At 42.6% G+C, this 19974-nt stretch overlaps 1 protein-coding gene across 1 annotated transcript; it reads right to left on the reverse strand.

The window, feature by feature from the left end:
* Positions 1-5798: 5798 nt before the first annotated feature.
* Positions 5799-17591, reverse strand: klhdc4 (kelch domain containing 4). Its single transcript, XM_087844059.1, has 13 exons — positions 17394-17591; positions 17117-17208; positions 16010-16088; positions 15191-15289; positions 14677-14813; positions 14459-14551; positions 11752-11914; positions 11588-11666; positions 11281-11489; positions 9797-10016; positions 9499-9687; positions 9124-9240; positions 5799-7177 (listed from the first exon to the last, which is right to left on the reverse strand). The coding sequence occupies exons 1-13, from the start codon at positions 17490-17492 to the stop codon at positions 7005-7007; spliced, it is 1749 nt and encodes a 582-aa protein (XP_087700185.1). The 5' UTR covers positions 17493-17591; the 3' UTR covers positions 5799-7004.
* Between the last annotated feature and the right edge of the window lie 2383 nt (positions 17592-19974).

Here is a 19974-nt window from a genome sequence, read left to right on the forward strand (position 1 = left end):
GGTTAGGTTAAAAAGTGCCTAGGCATAGAAAAAAAAGCCAGGGATGTGTATGTATTCTATAATCGATTTCAGTTTCTGCTCCATTTCTGTTGCAGATGTCAGCATAAAGAGGCCAAATTAATAATTCCTTAAGAAATCTGGAAATCTGCAGAGGAGTAATCAATTTCAGGCTCTCATTTTGCTCATATGTTTATCATCATAAAGCAACATCTAATCAAATCTATCATAATGCAATCTCTTGAAGTAATGAATAACTCAGTGATGCATTACAGTTATTACCTTTTTCTTAAAAAAGGATTCCAATTTAAAATGATGGAATTCGATTAATTCATTTAAGCATTGTGTGCTTAGCTAGAGTGCTTTTCTTAGTCTCTGATATGCAAACGTGTGTGGACCTGCAGTTGAAGCTGGAGCTTCTGAAGAACTTCAATGTACTGCTTGCATATATAAAACATGGATGTGGCCATTGATTGGTTTTGGAGCCATAAGCTTTCAACATCGTTATAGCTGTTAATTTCCTGGAGCCAGAAGTAACCATATGTATTGCTGAAAGGGTGGAGTGCTAAGTTATACACTAATACTAGTTAGCTCAGTTAGCAAACACACGGACACTCATATCTGCTAATTATTGATACTCAAAAAACTAATGAAATAGTTTAATTTTACTCACTAAAACTGAAGCACAATGTCCTTGGACAGATTGGACCACACAACAGGCCGTTAGAAATCCTCCAAAAGACACCAGTAGCACAAGCACAGCATAGAGGGAGATTGGTGGCTAGCTAAATAGCAGAGCAGATTGACTACAGCTCTCACTATTGGGATACCCATAACTAAGACCCAATATCCAGGTGGATGAGCTATAAATAAAACTAGAGGAATACACTTTGGGTTATTTCATTTTTGGCTTAATTTCCTCAGTTCCTGTGGTTTTCTCGTGGTCTTCACTGAGGCTAAGCTAACTGCTGCAGGATGGACTAAAGATGTGGTTTTACCTTTTGTTTGTTTTCTTTCTTGTGTTTTTGGCCGGGGGTATATTAAATGCTAAAAATATGAGATGTTTGTGTGCAATGGCATGTAAAGTACCAAGAAAAGCATTACTTTTTGCTTCTCAGTAATCTGTAATATTTATGGGTGCCTTGCATGAAGTGCTGTACCAACTTTGGCCACTCCAAAGAGTTGTACGGCGTTATTTTTGTGACACTATTCTGAGCGCACGTAAAAAAAATTGAGTGCACGTAAAAGAAATTTGCAGGTGCAAGTGTTGCATTTATTTTGAGCGAAGAAAAGCTAAATTTGAGTGAACAAAATTCATTGCTGCGTGGAAAAAATGTATGTCCGTGTTTGCTATTATCCATAGACACACAATTTCAGCCCCTCTTGCTCAGTTTTTGCATTTGCGCTCGCTCGCAATGTGTTGCTTTCGCTCTCAACATTTCTGCCTGTGCGCGCTCAACCACAAAACCAGCCAATCACAGATCTGGATGCAAAAAAATCTGATTGGCTGTTTTGGTCTCCAACCAGCTCGAAATGACGAAACGCAATATCCTATTGTGCTATTGTGTGTGTGTATGGATAATAGCAAACAATGAAATACATTTTTTGCACGCAGCAATGAATTTTGTTCACTCAAATTTAGCTTTTCTTCGCTCAAAACAAATTTCTCCTCAAAATACAACACTTGCACCTGCTAATTTTTTTTACGTGCGCTCAATTTTTTTTTTTTACGTGTGCTCAGAATAGTGGCACAAAAATAACGCCATAGAGTTGCGTCTCCGAGTTTGGTTCCAGCGGGATTCAACTTCTTCTCTGTGATGTTGCAGCCAAGACAGCTGGGGCTACGCTCCACTTGGCCATGTCTTTGTGTCACTTGTTACATAACATCACACTCAGGGTAAGGAAAGCGATTTCAATGGAGCATAAGCAGCTCACGAGGCAAGAGGTATGAACCTCTGAACCTGCTGACATCTGAAAGGCTGCAGGTAGAGGAGCTGCTCTCAAAAACTTTCTTTGAAAACCATAAAACACTGGCAGACACAGAGCCTTTTCTCCTTTAGATTCAGTTCTAACAAACCATGTAAAAATTGTTCTTTGCTGGCTTTTTTGGTGACTCGTCCACTATGCTTGCCGGGGTTTGAAGCGCTGTTCTTTCTGCCCTGTACCTCAGCGAACTTATCACCTCCAAGTGGATGTAATGTTTAATGCCAGTGTGGCTCATTTTCAATGTGTGATGCAAAACATAATACATTCACACCTCCTGTGTCTCTCACTTTCTCCAACAAGACTTATCGCGTCCTCCTTTCCCATTCACTTTCTTCACACTGCTGTCCTTTTGCTGTTGTTGTCTTTGTCCCTCCGCATGGCAGTGTCTATGAGAGCTAAGCCAATTCTAACCCAGATTATGGTAATAAAATCACTGAGGGTAGGGATTAAGACTTAGGCCTCTAAACACAGCAGGCAGAGAGACAAAGGTGGGGGAAGGCTGAAGGTGAGCAGGTGAGCAGGCAACAGAGTGAGACTGGGTTAGTGTGATTTCCTGACCACAACAAACGGATTAGGATTTAGAGAAGTTGGAAGCAAAAGAATAACGAAGGTTCACAAATCCTTGACATCATTTGAACAGATTCAATTACAGCACTGGCTTAATCACGGATAATGTCATTGGGTGAGGAGAGGAGGAAGACTGAGTGAATGAAGAGGAGCCCTGAATAAAAGTGGCACTCAGACGGTAATGGGTGGAGATTGGCCACTTCAACTCCAAACTTGGAGTACAAACAGGGTTCACATTAACTGCAAATTAATTAATCAAAGCAAGACAGCAGATATTCATATTTTGTTATCTTTATATGCAGGTTGATGTAAGGATAATTTAGCTAAGTCCACAAGGTCCCACCAGCTAATTCACTCATTTAAAAAAATGTGGGACAAAGTGGGAAATGTCAGCAATGCTGAGCGGTAATCTTAAATTTTTATGTTAAATAATAGTTTATCCAGGAGTGTATCCACAGACTGTCACACCTTTGTTCAGCCATATCTGACAATTTTACAAATTTTTATGCAGTTATGATACAAATATACTAAACACCATATTTTCCGTCTGTGCAAAACTGCAAAAAAGGCAAAAACGTTCTCCCCGAATATACCGCCGCTTATCTTTCTTTGTGGTACCTTCTATCATATTTAACTAAATCTGCAAAGCTTGTAACGTTACCTGAGTATGTGATTAGACAGGTTAACCTTCCTCTTCCTAATAATAAATGCCTTCCTTCCATACTCACTGGGTAAAAGCCAGATTTTAGAAAAGAGCTTGTGCTGCATAACCATTCATAATGTGGAACATTACCTCAGGATAATGTGGGACAGAGGAGAAGGAACACAAATGGTGTGGAGTCCCACACAAGTTCTCATTTTATTTATTTCCAACTCATTATTTTTATTCTAGCTTAGCAAGACTCGGGGTTCAAGATAACACCCCAGATTTAAGACAGCTTTGTTGTGATTGGCTGCTCCTCACAATCAGAAGGGTTTAATAGCAGGTGGGTGGAGCATCTGTGCTCAGATGGCCATATTAGGGATATCTGTTGTCACTGACACCATAAAGATTCAAGAATAGAAAAACTAGCTGACCTTATTATTTAAAACTGTGAAGCCTTAATAATCTAAAACATAATTTAAAGAATTATGTAAATTCAATTTGTAGCTTCAAAAGAAGCAAACCTCAACAAATTACGGTTTTTAAGAAAATCTATTGCAGTCAGTGTGCAGTTGCAGCGCCTGTATGAAAACGGCTTTGGCGAGCATGGTTTCAGTCATGTGTGTCAGAGTTATAGTGTGAATTATGACTCCTTAAATGCTCCAGGGATATAAATGTCAGCCATTAGGAATGTCAGAAGCCAGTTCCTCCATACTGGCTCAGACATTGATGGCAAAGTAAAGAAACCCACATCTGTCTCTAAGCCTGTTTCTCCTCGCTGTTAGGCAGCCTCATCCAGCAGCTCACTGTTTGCTCACAATCTGCTCGGTACAAACAGTGGGTGATATCTCCAAGCAATCAATAAGAGTGCTCCTCTGCGTGGTCAATCATTACACAAGTGTGCATTTTTGAAACGACTGAACGAAAACCCTGCACGTCTATTTTTGCAATTTAATGTACAGCGAGGACAGAAATATCCAGAAATATCCCTCTGCCTCGAACTGATGCACTCACATTCTACAAGTTTCTGTCTTTCTCGCGCACACTCACGGCTGACGTACCTCTGACGACTGCACGCTACGTGCCCCCCACGTCAGCAGCACACCCCAAAAAAATCTCTTAAGTTATTTATAAAATCTTTTTTTGTACCGCAGTTGAAATAAAAAAAAAAGAGGGGTGGGTGGGGAGGTGGGGTCGCACTAGGGGAGAGGGTGAACGAGAGGAAGGCAGCCATCTCCTCTATTATTCATCAGCCTCTTCTCATCCCTTGTTTGCTATGCTGACGGAGGATAAAATAGGTCACCCAGGGATAGGCTGGTGCTCACACGGTGACTGATGTCTTTCCTGACATCGTGCACTTGCCCTCTCATCCTTCCCTGCATGCCTCACTCCTCTTTCCTTTTGCCATCTTCCTGTAAAACACTCCGGCTTTCTCTCCACCTTTCCCTGCTCCTCCTCCTCAAATGCAGTCATTCCCCGGCTCAGCTGAGCTTGTTTGCTTTTCCCAGTCAAAGCGAGAGAAAGAAAATTTGTTGCCAACAGCCATCTGCAGAGGGCACACCAACCCAATTATGACTTTGGAATAAAAGGAATGAATGATGCTGTGTGAAAGTCCATGGAAATGGCACAAAAAGACTCTTTATATCTCAAGCTTGATGTTCTAGTTTATGTTTTTTGTTTTTATTAAATTAAAAAAAAAAACCTAAACAACAAAAACCTTATAAATATTATAATGCAAATAATGTTCTCCACCTGTTTCACTGACTGCACTGACACAGATGTCCACCAGATGGGATCAAATCCAAGAAACGCACAAGCACATGATAGAGTGGTGGTACAGATCGTGGCGATCGTGGCTCAAGAGTTGGGAGTTCGCCTTGTAATCGGAAGGTTGCCGGTTCGAGCCCCGGCTTGGACAGTCTCGGTCGTTGTGTCCTTGGGCAAGACACTTCACCCATTGCCTACTGGTGGTGGTCAGAGGGCCCGGTGGCGCCAGTGTCCGGCAGCCTCGCCTCTGTCAGTGACAGAGGCTACAATGTAGCTTGCCATCACCAGTGTGTGAATGAATGGGTGAATGACTGGATGTATAAAGCGCTTTGGGGTCCTTAGGGACTAGAAAAGCGCTATACAAATACAGGCCATTTACAGAGGGACACGCATTTGTTCAAGTTAACTTGAAATCTCTTCTGTTTTCAAAGCAGGCTCCCATTTATTAAAAACTGAACAAACACTGAGGACTTGCAAGAGGAAAATAAATTGGAGCCCATTTATCTGACATTCAAGAGTGGGACCACACCTCATACTCACCACTTCCCTGTCCATACAGAGCTCCCCACAGAACACACACTATAAGCCGTTTGTTCCCGTTTTCTTACCCCTCCCTCCCTCTCTCAGTTCATTCACTTCTCATTAGTACATGGGGATCTGCACATCCCGGGAACCGCCACCTTTCCCCTCTGAGGCCTTCTCCAAACAGCAGCTTCATTTCATGCTCAGTCCATTGTCATCATCAACTAGAAATGGCAAACCTACATGAGGACGTGGTCCCAGCAAGTGAAACACAAAATAAATGATGCAGTGTATTTAAAGATAATTTTTTTTTATTTATTTACATTAACCACACATCACACGACAGTAGTTTGTAGGAGTTTTTTCTGTGTGGTGCCACATTGAGAATTATAACTCAACTTTGCAGTCCGCCCATATGTCTACAGAGTTTTTAATGTCCTTTAGCCCTTATTTTGTTTTTCACTATCATAATTTATTCCATCTGCTAGCTAAACATGACCCCCAAACTGATGTTAATTTTCTTCCTGTACGCTGGATTTGTTAGCTGAAGCCACTGTTTGTTACCAGGATAAACACAACAATCTAGGTTTAGTCAGTATATTGATTGTCATATTTTTGCAGCGTGGCTTTATTCTGCATCCTCCCTGCCTTTCCACGCATGCATGGCCAGTAAGGCGGAAAGAGACCCAGTACAGAAAACACAAGTCATCAGTAACAGCTATGACACTGATTATGTTTGTTCCTATTTCCCTGACTCTGGAAAATAGAAACAACATGGACAGGATTGTCGGAGCTGCTGGAGGAATCATTGGTAAACAACAAACCACATTAGATGAGTCAGATCAAACTGCCGTTTTAGGGAAAACTCGGTCTATCATTGTTGACCAAGAACACCATCTTTATTCTGATACTGAACTAACGCCCTGAGGATGATGTCATAGGATCCCTCTAGCTACTAAAAAGGCGTAAAAGGGGTAATTTGTGCCAAATGTAATTAGCATACCAAGTAACAAGATGCTTTGTTATATTTCTATAGTTTTACTGAGGCTTTATGTGTGTGCATGCATGAATGTGCGCTGATTATTATCAGCATTTTTATTGTGAATTGATTTGTGAACCAAAGACAATTTTTTTCTACTGTGGAAAATAAAGTTATTCTAATTCCAAGGACAACTGAGTTGGAGGTGGGTTGCAAGGCGGCTTGCATTTGCTCACTTGCTCAGCTACACTCAAAGACACGAGAACATGTCGGCAGCAGTGTGTGAAACATGTCAGCATTAAATATGCTTTGGTGAAATTAATGAATAAAGTGATTTTATTTCAAATGAATGAAGATTTTGACCTTTACAAACCATCAGTCATTTGTATTTGTTACTGTTTTCGTTGTGAAAAGTGAATGTAATCGTTTCATGACTGAATTATTTTCCCCAGACTGTTCAAAAGGCATGAATATTATATAAAAGTTTACCCATTACAAAGAAAAACGTTTTACACACACACACACACACATCTGCGTATCCTGCTACTGGTCTTCATAGAAGACTTTAGCCATGGCGAGGGCGACCTTGGCAACTTTCTTGTCCTTGGCGTCGGAGCCCATGTTGGCACGTGCTAGTCCTATCCAGTACTGCTCTGTACGGTTCTGGTAATCCGTTAGCGTCTCCCCCTCCTGCACTGCGGGGTGCTCCTCTTCATCTGGAAACACACAGTCAGGTGCAGATGTTAGACGAGGGAGCGCCCTGCATAATAGAGACGCTAAAATTACTGAGCAGATGCAGCCACAACACAGTTGCATCTCCTCTTAAGTAGCCAGAGCTGTAGTTTATTAACAAAAATCTCTTTAGCATCTGTAAATACAACATTGGAAGCATTACCAGAAATGTCAGAGCTGATGTCTTTGGAGCTAGGGAGTAGTACAAGGATTATTGCTCCACCAAAGCCCAATCTGTGAGACTGATAACTCGAGAATTTAAAAATTAAACAGATGTAGGGACAAAGCTGAATCTGAACTAATCCAGAGTTATTTACACCTGGGTGCCAAAATAAATATCCCATTTGCACACGTGCATATGCTTGCGTTGTTGAGCTGTTTAGAACAGCCGACTGCAAAAGCAAAGCAAAAGAAACCTGTCCATAACAGAGAGAGAGGGAGACACTAAGGCTGCACGTGTTCAGATGCTCTCTCTCAGAATTAATATCTTCGTGTTGAGTATAGCTGTGGAAAGACCGAAAAATGCTAAAAAGCAGAGGTTGAAACACAGCTCTCTAACTTCCTGGAATCCCCGCATCAGCTCAGAAATCCTAATTCAAACGTGGGAATGTGGGAAGTTGGGTTTCTGAACTCATTTCAATTAAATTCAGCCCAACAGCTTCTGTTACATTATCTCAGCATCAAGGCTGAAAACGTAACAGCAGTCGTGTGAGTAATTAAAAACTGGCGTGCACACTAGAGACTCTAGTCATGGTTCTTCAAATCTGGGACATTGCTGTAAACGTGGCTGCAGGTTAACGTCTCAGAGTGTGACGAACACACTCCAGCCCAGCGCCATCGGCCTTGTGTGCTCTCAATGCCCGACACGATTGGATGGGAGCATAGGTAGGACCAATAATGGAATATAAACATGTCCATTGACTCAAACACTGAAACCATACCTACTTCCTGCTCCTACCTACATTTTATTTTTAAGGCAATTATTCTTCTTTGCGCTATATTTATCCAACAATGGTCATTGCTCATTATTTCATAGATTAAGATTATTAATATACATATAAACCAATATGACTAACAGTATATAAAGTAACAGACATTGTTTTTCCTAGGCCAGTAAAAAATGCACAGGAGAATTTTAAATATTCAAAAAATGCTCTAAACTGCCTGATTCTGCACTGTTAGTACGAATGTCGTGACGCGCTGCTGTGTGTGTGCGACAGACCAAGAATGATAAGATTAAAAGCAGATGTGGTGGATGAGAAACTCGATTATGAAATAACGTACAATACGGTACTGTGCAAATGTTTCAGGAGGAAATTTCTTGTCATTTTTTAAGCAACAGTTCTCCAGGCTTTCTGGAAGTCTTTCCTTCGATATTGGCTCCTTTTCAGTCCTGCCTCTACATAACAGACAACTTAAGAATCAATTTTAAGTGCATCTTTACGCACTTTGTTACTACGGGCCTTTCAAAAACAACACACAAGTTGTGTCTGTAAAACAGTTTGACAGTTTCGCAACAGCATGATTTACAAAAAGCTATTAGCTGAAAACGTGGCGTCTCTCAGCACGGCCTGCAGTGTGTCCTTAAAACAAAAGAGGAAAAAAACAAACGTATGCAAAGTAAAGTTCAAGATGAAGAAACACGATCTCGATGCTCATTTGAAAACATGAGCAGGGAAAAATATTAAAACATTTCACTGAAGTGTTAAATGAACCCCTGAGAGCATCTTAATGGAAACTGAATATTAACACCTTTATGAAGCTGCTGTATTAGACTGCATTGTGTTTTATGCCTGTACCTTATAAACTGGCGGTGTACAATATAAACAGATGTCATGCACATCCTGAATGAGACTCTGCACTTGTTGCTCATTATAAATAAAGAGCGCACATAAGTGTCGGCCATCGAAGAACCTGAATAATCTCTTGCCTTCCTCGTCCTCGCTTTCCTCTTCGGACTCCTCTTCCTCCCCCTCTGCTCCCTTCACCTCCTCCTCCTCCTCTTCATCGTCCTCTGACTCAGACTCTTCCAGCCACTCCTGTGTCTCTGTGGAGAGACAATCATAAATCCAAATGAAACCTCACGCCCCTGACTCCCATTTTAACAGCGCCTCTCTCCTGCGTCAGAGGATATTCAGACGTTAGCGCGCACATGCATGCACACACACACACACACACACACACACACACGCGCACACACACGCACACGCACACTGGCTGCTTTAATTTAGCGCGCTGAGCTGACGGATGTCGTTTAAGGCCTCTTTGTTGTCGCTTTTGGACTTTTATTGTCCAGCTGACTCACTTGGGTCCATTTCAACCAGAACCTCCCACTGGTCCATCTTGTTCAGGTCCAGACAGTAGAAGTCGTTCAGGGTGAACTGGCGGTCGCCCACCTCAAACATCCCCCCGTACAGGTAGAGCTTGCCTTGTCGCACTGTTGCCATGGCGCTGGACCTCAGGCAAGGCTCGATGAGCGGGGCCGTGGCTGAGCCTAATGACGATAAAAACAAAACAAAACAAAAAAAAGACCCTGAAGTTAGGTAAACAAAGATACTGAGAACTTCTTTCCTTTAGTTTAGCATGAGTGTGTGTAATCTTGCCATCTTCCTCCTCCTCTTCCTCCTCCTCCTCCTCCTCCACCTGAGGACCAGGAATCACTTCCTTAATGGTCATCACTGTTCCGTCCTCAGTGACGATCTCTTTGATGATCTCAGTGGGTCCTTGAGGTGCCGCTGCCTCCTCTTCCTCCCTCTCCACTTCCTCCCCCTCTGCCCCACCCTTTTTCACCCTCCGCCGTTTCTTCTTCTCTGTCTTGTTTCCCTGGACAGACACAAAGAAGAAATCAAATAAAACTGAGCACACAGAAAGTAAATGGTAATGATAAATGGACAGATTCTTATATAGCGTTTTTCTTCTCTCCCAGAGTACTCAAAGCGCTGTATACAACACGCCACATTCACCCAATCACACCGATTCTCACAAGCGCTGTCTCTAAACGGAGTGCTTTTTCCTGACGACAATCAGACTCCGATGGATGCATCGGAGAGCAACATGCAGACTGGAGGAGCCAGGGATCGAACCACCAACCTTCCGATCATATCAATGCTCTTTCTTTTCAACTTCTGTTTCATGGAGATGTGCAAAATAACGTATATCGGAGCAGAAAGTGTCAGATGTGACATAAATCCTGTAAAATCTCCAAATGTCCATTGAAGACAGATGTTGCACTACAGCTGGTGAAGTGATAAGAACACTAACACATCAGGCCAAATTCATCCACCGAGTTGGGTTGGGTTTGAATCTAACAATGCACAGGGAGTCATTAGTTATTACTAATCTCTGCTCTCTTCCACAGGCTGCTTTTTCTCCCGTCTTCCACCCCCCTCAGCCCCAACTGGTCGCGGTGGATGGCCGCCTTGAGGCAAATGTTGTTGTGATTTTGAGCTACATATGCACAATGCATGTAAAGCATGCATGTGGACTGTGGGAGGAAGACAGAGTACCCACAGAGAACCCACACAGAGAGGGAGAACATGCAAACTCCACACAGAAAGATCCCAGCTGGCTGGCAGGTTTGAACTCCTTCCTGCTGTGACAGCTGAACGCTGCACCGTCATCCTGCCCCGATACAGTCTGCATTTCTTTATTCCTCTTTTTCCTACCTTCTAAATTCTGCATTGCATCAGCAGCAATGCTTTATAACTGAACACACAGCAGCACGCCATCAGACGCCCTCCTCTGCACTTCAGAGGGGGGGCTACATATATGCGATACAAACTATGGACCAGATGAGCTGAAAGCTGCTGAATGTTTGTGATAAAGTGGATCTAGAAGGAAAGTATGAAACTGTGGCTCGACGTATTGCTTATGCTGAGCTATAATTCAGAGCCTTTGCTTTTATAGATCTCAATTTTCCAGGGGAAGTGGGGTACTCCTTGTTTTATGCACACACGGCAATTATGAATGACACCACAGTGTATCAGTCACAGAGTTTCCACACTCAAACCACTCAGATCTATAGATGGAGGTAATTTCATCCTGGAAGGGACCACTCTCATCAGGACAGACATAGATCGTAGCTTACCCTGAGCACACCGGGGAACCAGCGGTTTTTCACTGTGTCATACAAGTACAGGTCATTGTAAAAGTCGCCCTCCAGCGACTCTTCCTCTTCCTCGTCACAAACCCCGCCAAACAGCACCGCCCGCCCAGCTGGGCCCACCGCCAAGGAGAAACCAGAGCGAGGAGGGGGCTTATTGCCAGAAGGGTTCAGTCTGGACCACGACCACTTCTCTGCAGGACAGAGGAAAAGTCACAACATATACCACGAGGACAGACGCAACATCGTTAGACTTGAATGATTTTGTCGTTAACATCTGAGTGTTGTGTACCTTGACCATCTTTACCCTCTCGCTTCAAAAGGAACATGTCAGAGTGGATGGTCCCCTTCTCGACATCCTTCTTGACCCTCTGCATGAACGCACACGCAGTTTAATCAGGCTGCACAACAAAAAACGACAACAATACGGGGGAGGCTGTCAGACGACGCACGCACCACTTTGGAGTATCCCCCATAGATGATGACGCCCATGCCGTCTGGAGTGGAGGTCATCTGACAGGCAGAGCGCGGGGAGGGGGCGGAGCCTGATGGAGAGAGGCGTGACCAAGAAAAGGTGTCCAGGGAGAAAGAGTAGACATCATTGTAGTAGATAAAATCCCTGCAGGGTGAGGAGGCAGAGGCGGGAGCATAAGGACACTGGGCTTTTACACTGGAAAAACTGTAGGGATCCACAGATGCATCAGCTAGTGTCACTACTGTCGTCAGCAGTGGTGGATGTTTAATGAAATAGCTTGTGGAGCCACCCTGGGCAGCAACAATTTGAACTATTTTCTGTAGGACTTTATCGATTTCTCACATCACTGTGGAGGAATTCTGGCCCACTCGTCTCTGCAACATTGCTTCAGTTTATTGAGGTTTGTGGGAATGTGTTTATAGATAGAGGTCCTCTCTTAATGCCCGTCTTTGACTGGGTTATTGCAGCACCTCGATTCTTTTCTATCGAAGTTATTCAGTAGCAGATTTGCTGCAGTGCTCAGGATTAGGGATGGGTACCGGTATCCGGTGCCATGATGGCACCGGTTCTGACATAAACGGTAGTAACCAGACCGAAAAGCAGCGCACATTTCGGTGCTTTATTTCGGTGCTTTTTTTTCCTGAGCTATGATACACTTTGAATTCTAGCCAATCATTTTACGTTTCCGGGGATAGTAGGCGGGCCCAGGTACGTACGTTCTTTTAGAGCAGAGCTACAGATTAAAAATGCCCAAGGCCAAGCGGTCAAAAGTCTGGCTGTACTTCACAGCAAAATATGCAAACTCAGCAGCTGCAACAAGTGCTTTAAGCTGATACTGTGGAAAGGAGGTAACACCTGAAATCCAATGAAACACCTGGCGACGCATAGCATTTTTTTTAAAAGCCGAAAAATGCGCCGTATTTGATAGCTTGCTGCGAGACCTCACACCGAGCACATCTACTGCGGGTGTGGTGCCTGTTATCGGACCCGGAGTTAGCAACATCCCCCAAAAACCCGAAGAGGAGAGTCCTGGCCCCTAGCCCTGCCAGTGTAGCAGAAATGATGAGGATGATGATGCAGCAGCAGCCGTTCTTCTCTGCGTGAGTCGCTTAATGTTGTTCGTGTATAATTTACGTTGAGTAGGCTAACCACGTTATTACATTAATGCATGTAAGGTGAACTAGCAAACATCATCGTAGTTACATGCAGCTGTCTTCTTGTTTGATGGCAGATACTCCCTTCACCCTGGCCAAAAAGGCTAAAATGACCAAAGAAAAAGTGGGAAACAGTTAAACATGAGAAGTTTTTGGACAACGTTTGTGTTTTTTCCATTGTTTAAGCACTGCTTCCAGCCAAGAGTGATACCATATATGCCCCATAGCTGCAGAAAAGGCTAACATTGTTATCTTTTTACAAAAAAACAGCTGAACATGAGAGGTTTTTGGACCAATTTTGTGTTCTCCATTCTTTAAGCACCGGTTCGAGCACCAGCACCGTTTCAAAAGTACCGGTTTGGCACCGGTATCAGATAAAACCTAAACGATACCCATCCCTACTCAGGATCATTGTCCTTTTGCACGACCCAGTTTCATCTAAGCTTTAGCTGTCAGACTGACGGCCTGACATCTGAATCTAGAATACTTTAGTATACAGAGCAGTTCATGGTCGAATTGCGCAGGTATGCTATCTTTAGTTTTCTCCAAACGGCGCTAAGCACAGTCTAAATAGCTCTATACTTTGGTCTTGTCGGTCAAAAGTACATTATTCCAGAAATCCTGTGATTTGTTTAGATGCAATTTTCTGTCATGCCCTTTTTGGGGAGAAGAAGCTTTCTCCTGCTAACCCCTCCAAACAAACCACTCTTGTACATTCCCATTCTTATTGTCATGTCATGAAATGTAACATTTAACATGCTAACTTAGGATGAGTCTGAGATGTTGCTCTTGGGTTTTTTGCAATTTCCTTTACCATTGCAGACTGAAATTGGGGTTAATTTGCTGGGAAGAGTTTGGCAATGTGTTAAACACCTGAATTCTCCAGACCTACAAAACCTGTGCTTTTATAGAGGTGCTGATTATCAGTTAATCAAAGGCATTTGACTGGAAGGAGTAAAGGTGTACTTAGTTTTTCACAAGATTGTATGTCCAAAACGTAAAATCTTCTTAACAAAATTAAGATTTCTGTCCACAAAAAGTGTTAATATGTTACAAGAAGAGTCAGAAACAAACACCCAGCAATGTCCAAATGCCGACGCAATCTTCTAATTTACTGTCATGCTCCTTATCTATTTATTTAATAGTAAAGGAACGCAGTAGAACTTTAAGAGCAATATATTCTGAGTTGTATTCATGCTTGAAGTGATTTTCATTTACCAGTCCCCACGGTCGATGAATCAAATTGAGACACAGTTTTGAGCCGGCCAACATTTCGCAGCCTGATTAAACTTCCATTATAAGAGATGTCTGCATAAACAGAGTGAGATAAGGAGGCTTGATGTCCTCAGATTGCTGTGAATGGTATAGACACAATTTCTTACACACGTCTTCACAAATTAATTAGATTTTTTGCATTTAATTTCAAATAATAAATTATTGATTTTCAGTGGATTCAGTTTCTTTGTCACTTCATCCGTTGCTGATATCAAGCAGACCGTGACCACCGTGACACCTGTTCAGTGAGCCTGTTTACCTGGTGCTCTCGTGGAAACCTCCAAACACCAGCAGCTGCTTCTTGCTGAGGACCATCCGATGTCCACTGCGGCCCGATGGACCGCCCGGTGCCCTGAAAAGTAAAAACCAACATAACATCTGTACAGCAGCTGGACTTGAGACTCTGTATTTACACAATCCATCTATCAGCAACCACTTCCAATCACTGCATCTATGCTTAGCAGCCTTTGTACGCACTTGATGTTCTCCCAGGTGTGTGTAGCAAGGTGCAGTACCCAAAGGTCCTTGTAGTGATAGAACTGTTCCCCATTTGGAGAGGCAAACTCTCCACCAAACACCCAGAGCTGTCCCCCGCCCTGAGGAACTACCACCGCCTGAGTGGAGGAAAGAAAGGAGAGGGGGAGGAGTGAGGCGGGGGGGAAGAAGACGGCTGCAAAAACAGCACGAGATAAGACAGTTTGATGTCCTCAGATTTAACTGGTTCGCTTGTAAAAGGCTGTCTTGCTGTGATGATGTGCAATTGCTGAGTTTTAAAGTTGCCCTCTGATCTGTGCTACAGCAGACTGCCCCCTTGTGGCTGAAATGATAAATCACAACACTATGACAGCACAAATTTGACCCAGGTACTGGCTGCGTGGTAAAAAAGTGTGGTGTTTGCTGGTTTATCAAATGCTAAGAAACCCCTGAGATGTTTAGTTGTAAACTGTGTACCAAAAGACACTTAAGAGTCTTCATCTGGGATGTTGTGTACCTGATGAGAACAGCGTGGTGGAGGAGGGTTGGGGATTTCTGATTTAACCCAGGTATTCTTCCTGATGTTGTAGAAGAACAGATCGTTGTACAGGTACGTCTGCAAAAACAGAAAACAACAGCAGGGATTTGAAACTGTCCACACAAAATCAGCCACAGAAGCCTTAGGCTCATGTTAACCATAGGCTAGAGAGATTTAAACGTGTGATGCTTGCAAATAATTATAACATTTTTAATTCTAAATCAGCACACTGTGAAAAAAATCCAATCAGAAAGCAGAGGGTTGTACTATGAAGTAAAAATAACCGGTGAGTGAGGTCTGCTGAGCTAAAGCCTGAGCTTTGAGCATCACAAAGACGCTCTCCCTGCAAAAATCACCTTGGTGACTTCTGTTGAACATGTTCAGTCTCTACTCTGATTGGTTGCTAGGGTCAGTTGAAACACACAGCAGGCTCAAACTAGCATTGGCTGTCCTGACAGGTGCAGCAGCCTTTGAACACATGATGGCCCACACTCGTTCTTTAGTGACACAGGTTGTGTGATGACATTTGATGATGTTGTAATAAAAATAAAGTGCAGTCCATGCAACAGGGAGAAAAATACATAGAAAAGGTGCAAAAGTGGACTACAAAAAATACCAAATAAATAACAAACCAACACTGCAATAAAAAAAAACATATCAGGTTCTGTGAAAAGAGTGTTAGATGAACTGTTTCGCTGTGAAATTAGCTGCTCATTCACACTAGGAGACATATACTGAAGGTTGGTACACACGACTGAGCACTAATGCACAATATCATTTATTGGACTAATCTGCTACCTTCTTTCCATTGAAGAATTCTCCTCCAAACAGGATGAGTTCATCTTTCTCAGGATGCGCAGAGAGGGATCCATTCAATCTAAAAAGCATGAGGAGGTAAATCATCAAGCGATTCTGCTTCCTGTTCACTTCAATAGTCCCCGAGTCTTTTCTTTATCACCACAGTCTGGCTGAAATGTGTTGTTTTGAATACAATCTCTGAACTTATACTGGATGGACTCTGGTGAAATTGCACTCAGTGCACTCATTAACGACTCCGTCAAAGGATGATTCACATCCTTTTTTTATTGATCCCTGAAGTTCTACTTTTGGACCGGCATCAAAATTAATTAATTAATTAATTAATTAATTAAACTTTTTGCTTTTTTACTGAAGACTACGTGCACAGCTAACTAGCACATCCTTTGTACTGTGCAGAAGGCTTATGATGGTGTAGAAAGCACTGGTAATAATGAAAACAAGTGGAAAGAGGCAGAAAAATGTCCTCACTGGTGCTAAACAGGAGCAAATCCTCCAAACTGTACTTTTTATAACATTGGAATAATGGTATAATGTACTAAATCTTTTAATTTCAGTGCATTTAATTTAATAAATAATGGATTTGTTCATTCATGACAGGGCAAAAAAACTGAGTTGGCATTTCTCTTGTCTACACTGTAAGTTGTTTGAGTGAATAATATAAAATCCAAAACTCTTTACGTTTTTTTTGTGGTTTTGACCACAAAACTACGTCAAAACCACGATAACAAATACAAAATTATAGAAAATTATATCTTTTAAAAAAAAATCAAAGGTTGGGATCTGTGGTTGTTTTCTATCCCTCTACACACTTTCTTTTGCATTATTTCTTGTGAATTTTTGTCACTGTGCATTCCTTGTTGATGTTTTGCTTCTATCTCTAGTCACTCTGTATCTTTGATTCATTCATCTCTTTACGCACGTTTTTTGTGTTTTGTTTTTTTGCCTTATTTTGGTGATTTTTATGTGCTATTTATGTTAATTTGCATCTCTTGTTTTGCATCTTTGTTTGTGGGTCACTGTGATGTTGCTTATGACACTGAATTTTATTTATATTTTCCAAATATTGCGCCTGACTATGATTTTCACCTCGGTGATGGAGGCGGACACGTCGTCTCGACAACCTGGGTTTTCTTTGCGTCCAGACTCTGAAACTCCGCTATCAGAGCCTCCAAATCATCCTGCAGGCAGAAAAGGTTAAAAGGAGAAGAAATCAAAAACGCCTTTATGTGCTCACCTCATATTAAAGATAATTTGATTCAATAAATAAATAGAATAAATAAATAATCTGCGAAACGTAAAAGGTTTGCAACAGGAGTTACAGGGCTTTCCGATTCATCCTATTTTACTTTGATTTAATTGTTACCTCTTCTCGTTTGGACCTTTTTGAAACCTTTTTCTCCATTTTGGCAGCTGTCTTCTCGGCTCCCTTAACCTTCTTCTCCTTCTTGCCTTTTTTCCCCATGGCTGCTCTATAAGCGGACAATTACTCGTAAAATCTTCAGTTCTTTTGGCTTCAGTGCCACATGGAAGCCCAAACAGCCTCTCACGCCGGAATCGATGCTTTTCCTCTGACAACTGAGAGGTACTTCCGGCAACAAACCTGACGTCAGCACGTTGTTGGGATGTAACAGCGCCCTCAGTCGCGGAGGAGGACTACATAACCGATAAAGCGCTCATCCCTGCCAAAATGAATCAAATAAACGCGTCATTAAATAAATAATGAAATGTGACACTAATTAATTTATTAAATGTTTAATTAATTCATTAATAAGTAACATATCAAACGCTTAAAATGAAATTAATTGTCATTTTATTAATTATTTGTATATTTAATGAATTATCTCTATTTTAATGAATGAAAGACACATGTAATTAATTATTTAATGATGTATACATTTAATTTATTTAAATTAAATTTATTCTACACCAGAAAGCTCCAGAAATCCTAGCTATTATTTCATTTGGCAGCAGTGACAAAAGTTTAGGGGGTTTTTTTTGTTATTGATAAAGAGCTATGGACCCTTATTAAGTTTACTGCATGGAGGGGACCTGTTTAATGAGTATCAAGTCTGTAACAATAACAGAAATGCAGTCATTTAAACATGTTTGATGCAAAGATTTATCTATGGTTGAAATTCCACATTTAATATCTAACAACCACTGTAATGGTTAGTAATAGAATAGAATAGAATAGAATAGAATAGAATAGAATAGAATAGAATAATCCTTTAATTGTCCCACAAGGGGGAAATTTGGTTGTAACAGCAGCCAAAAAGACAAATATACAAACAAACAGTACACAGGACACGGAACAGAAACATACACAATTTTTTCTTACATATTTACATTAAGGACAATGGTTACTATAAACAGAGAGTACTGTACAGTTATTAAATTAAATAAAAATAATTACAGGTAAGAGGCAAACCAGGTTGTAGTGAGAATTGGTTAATTAACTAACTTATTGCAGTTACAGTATTGATGTAAACATCTATTTTTGTTGGGAGCAGTTCAGATTGTACAGTCTGACAGCTGCAGGGAGGAAGGACCTGCGGAAACGCTCCTTCATGCATCTAGGATGCAGCAGTCTGTCACTGAAGGAGCTCTGCAGTTCAGCAACATCTACATGCATGGGGTGGGAGACTCTGTCCATCAGAGATGTTATTTTGGCCAGAGTCCTTCTGTCTCCCACCACCTGCACTGGGTCCAGGGTGCATCCCAGAACAGAGCTGGCCTTCCTGATGAGTTTATCCAACCTCTTCCTCTCAGCTGCCGATAAACTGCTGCTCCAACATACCACACTGTAAAAAATGACAGATGCCACCACAGAGTCATAGAAGGTCTTTAAAAGCGCTCCCTGGACTCCAAATGACCTCAGCCGCCTCAGCAGGTAGAGTCTGCTCCGACCCTTCCTGTAAAGAGCATCAGTGTTGTGGCTCCAGTCTAATTTATTATTCAGGTGAACACCCAGGTACCTATAAGAGTCCACTATCTCAATGTCCACTCCCTGGATGTTCACCGGTGTCAGTGTGGTGGATCTGCTGACACCAGTCAACAAAATCCAGAGTCCACTGTCTGTACTCTGAGTCGTCCTCGCCTGTGATGAGGCCGACTATGGCAGAGTCGTCAGAGAACTTCTGTAGGTGGCTGTGTGGGGAGTTGATGGAAAAGTCTGCAGTGTAGAGGGTGAAGAGGAACGGTGCCAGCACAGTTCCCTGTGGGGCCCCCATACTGCAGACCAGCGTGTCAGAGACACAGCCCTGTGACCTCTATACTGTGGACATTCTGTGAGGTAGTCCAGTATCCACTGGGACATGTGGTGGTCCACTCCTGATAGCTCCAGCTTGTCCCTCAGAAGTCGTGGCTGGATGGTGTTTAAAGCACTGGAGAAATCAAAGAACATGATCCTCACAGAGCTTCCAGGCTTCTCCAGGTGAGTCAGAGCTCGGTGCAGGAGGTAGATGATGGCGTCCTCCACCCCAATGCCAGGCTGGTAAGCAAACTGCAGCGGATCCAATGAAGACCTCACCAGGGGGCGCAGATGGTTTAGAACCAACCTCTTGAGGGTCTTCATCAGATGCGATGTCAGGGCTACCGGCCTGCAGCTGCTGAGGTCCTTGGGATGGGAGGTCTTTGGTACTGATACCACACAGGAGGTCTTCCACAGCTGTGGTACTTTCCCCAGTGACAGGCTCAGGTTGAACAGATAACCTAGGATGCCACACAGTTCATCTGCACAGCATCTCAGGAGCCTGGAGCTGACGCCATCTGGACCCGCAGCCTTCCGCACCAAAGCTCATTCCTCACTTGAAGTGCTGAGATAGAAAGAGTGGATTTTGGGGGAGGGGTGTGTATGTTGGAGTCCCCAGAAGCCGGGGGTGGGTGTAATGACTGGGAGCTGGGAGGTGTGAAGCTGAGAGGTGTGAAGTCCTGAGATGAAGGAC

The sequence above is a fragment of the Neolamprologus brichardi genome, chromosome 7 (genome assembly GCF_056152115.1).
Source record: "Neolamprologus brichardi isolate AB-2024 chromosome 7, ASM5615211v1, whole genome shotgun sequence".
NCBI lineage: Eukaryota > Metazoa > Chordata > Actinopteri > Cichliformes > Cichlidae > Neolamprologus > Neolamprologus brichardi.

Bases quoted from the DNA above. Each gene is read 5' to 3' on its own strand.
- klhdc4 (XM_087844059.1), bottom strand. From the start codon at position 17,492: ATGGGGAAAAAAGGCAAGAAGGAGAAGAAGGTTAAGGGAGCCGAGAAG. The intron at 16,089-17,116 runs GTGAAAATCATA...CATGCTTTTTAG, and splicing joins TGTCCGCCTCCATCACCGAG to ATTGAATGGATCCCTCTCTG. The intron at 9,241-9,498 runs GTGAGTCAGCTG...GTCTCTCCACAG, and splicing joins TCTGGTTGAAATGGACCCAA to AGACACAGGAGTGGCTGGAA.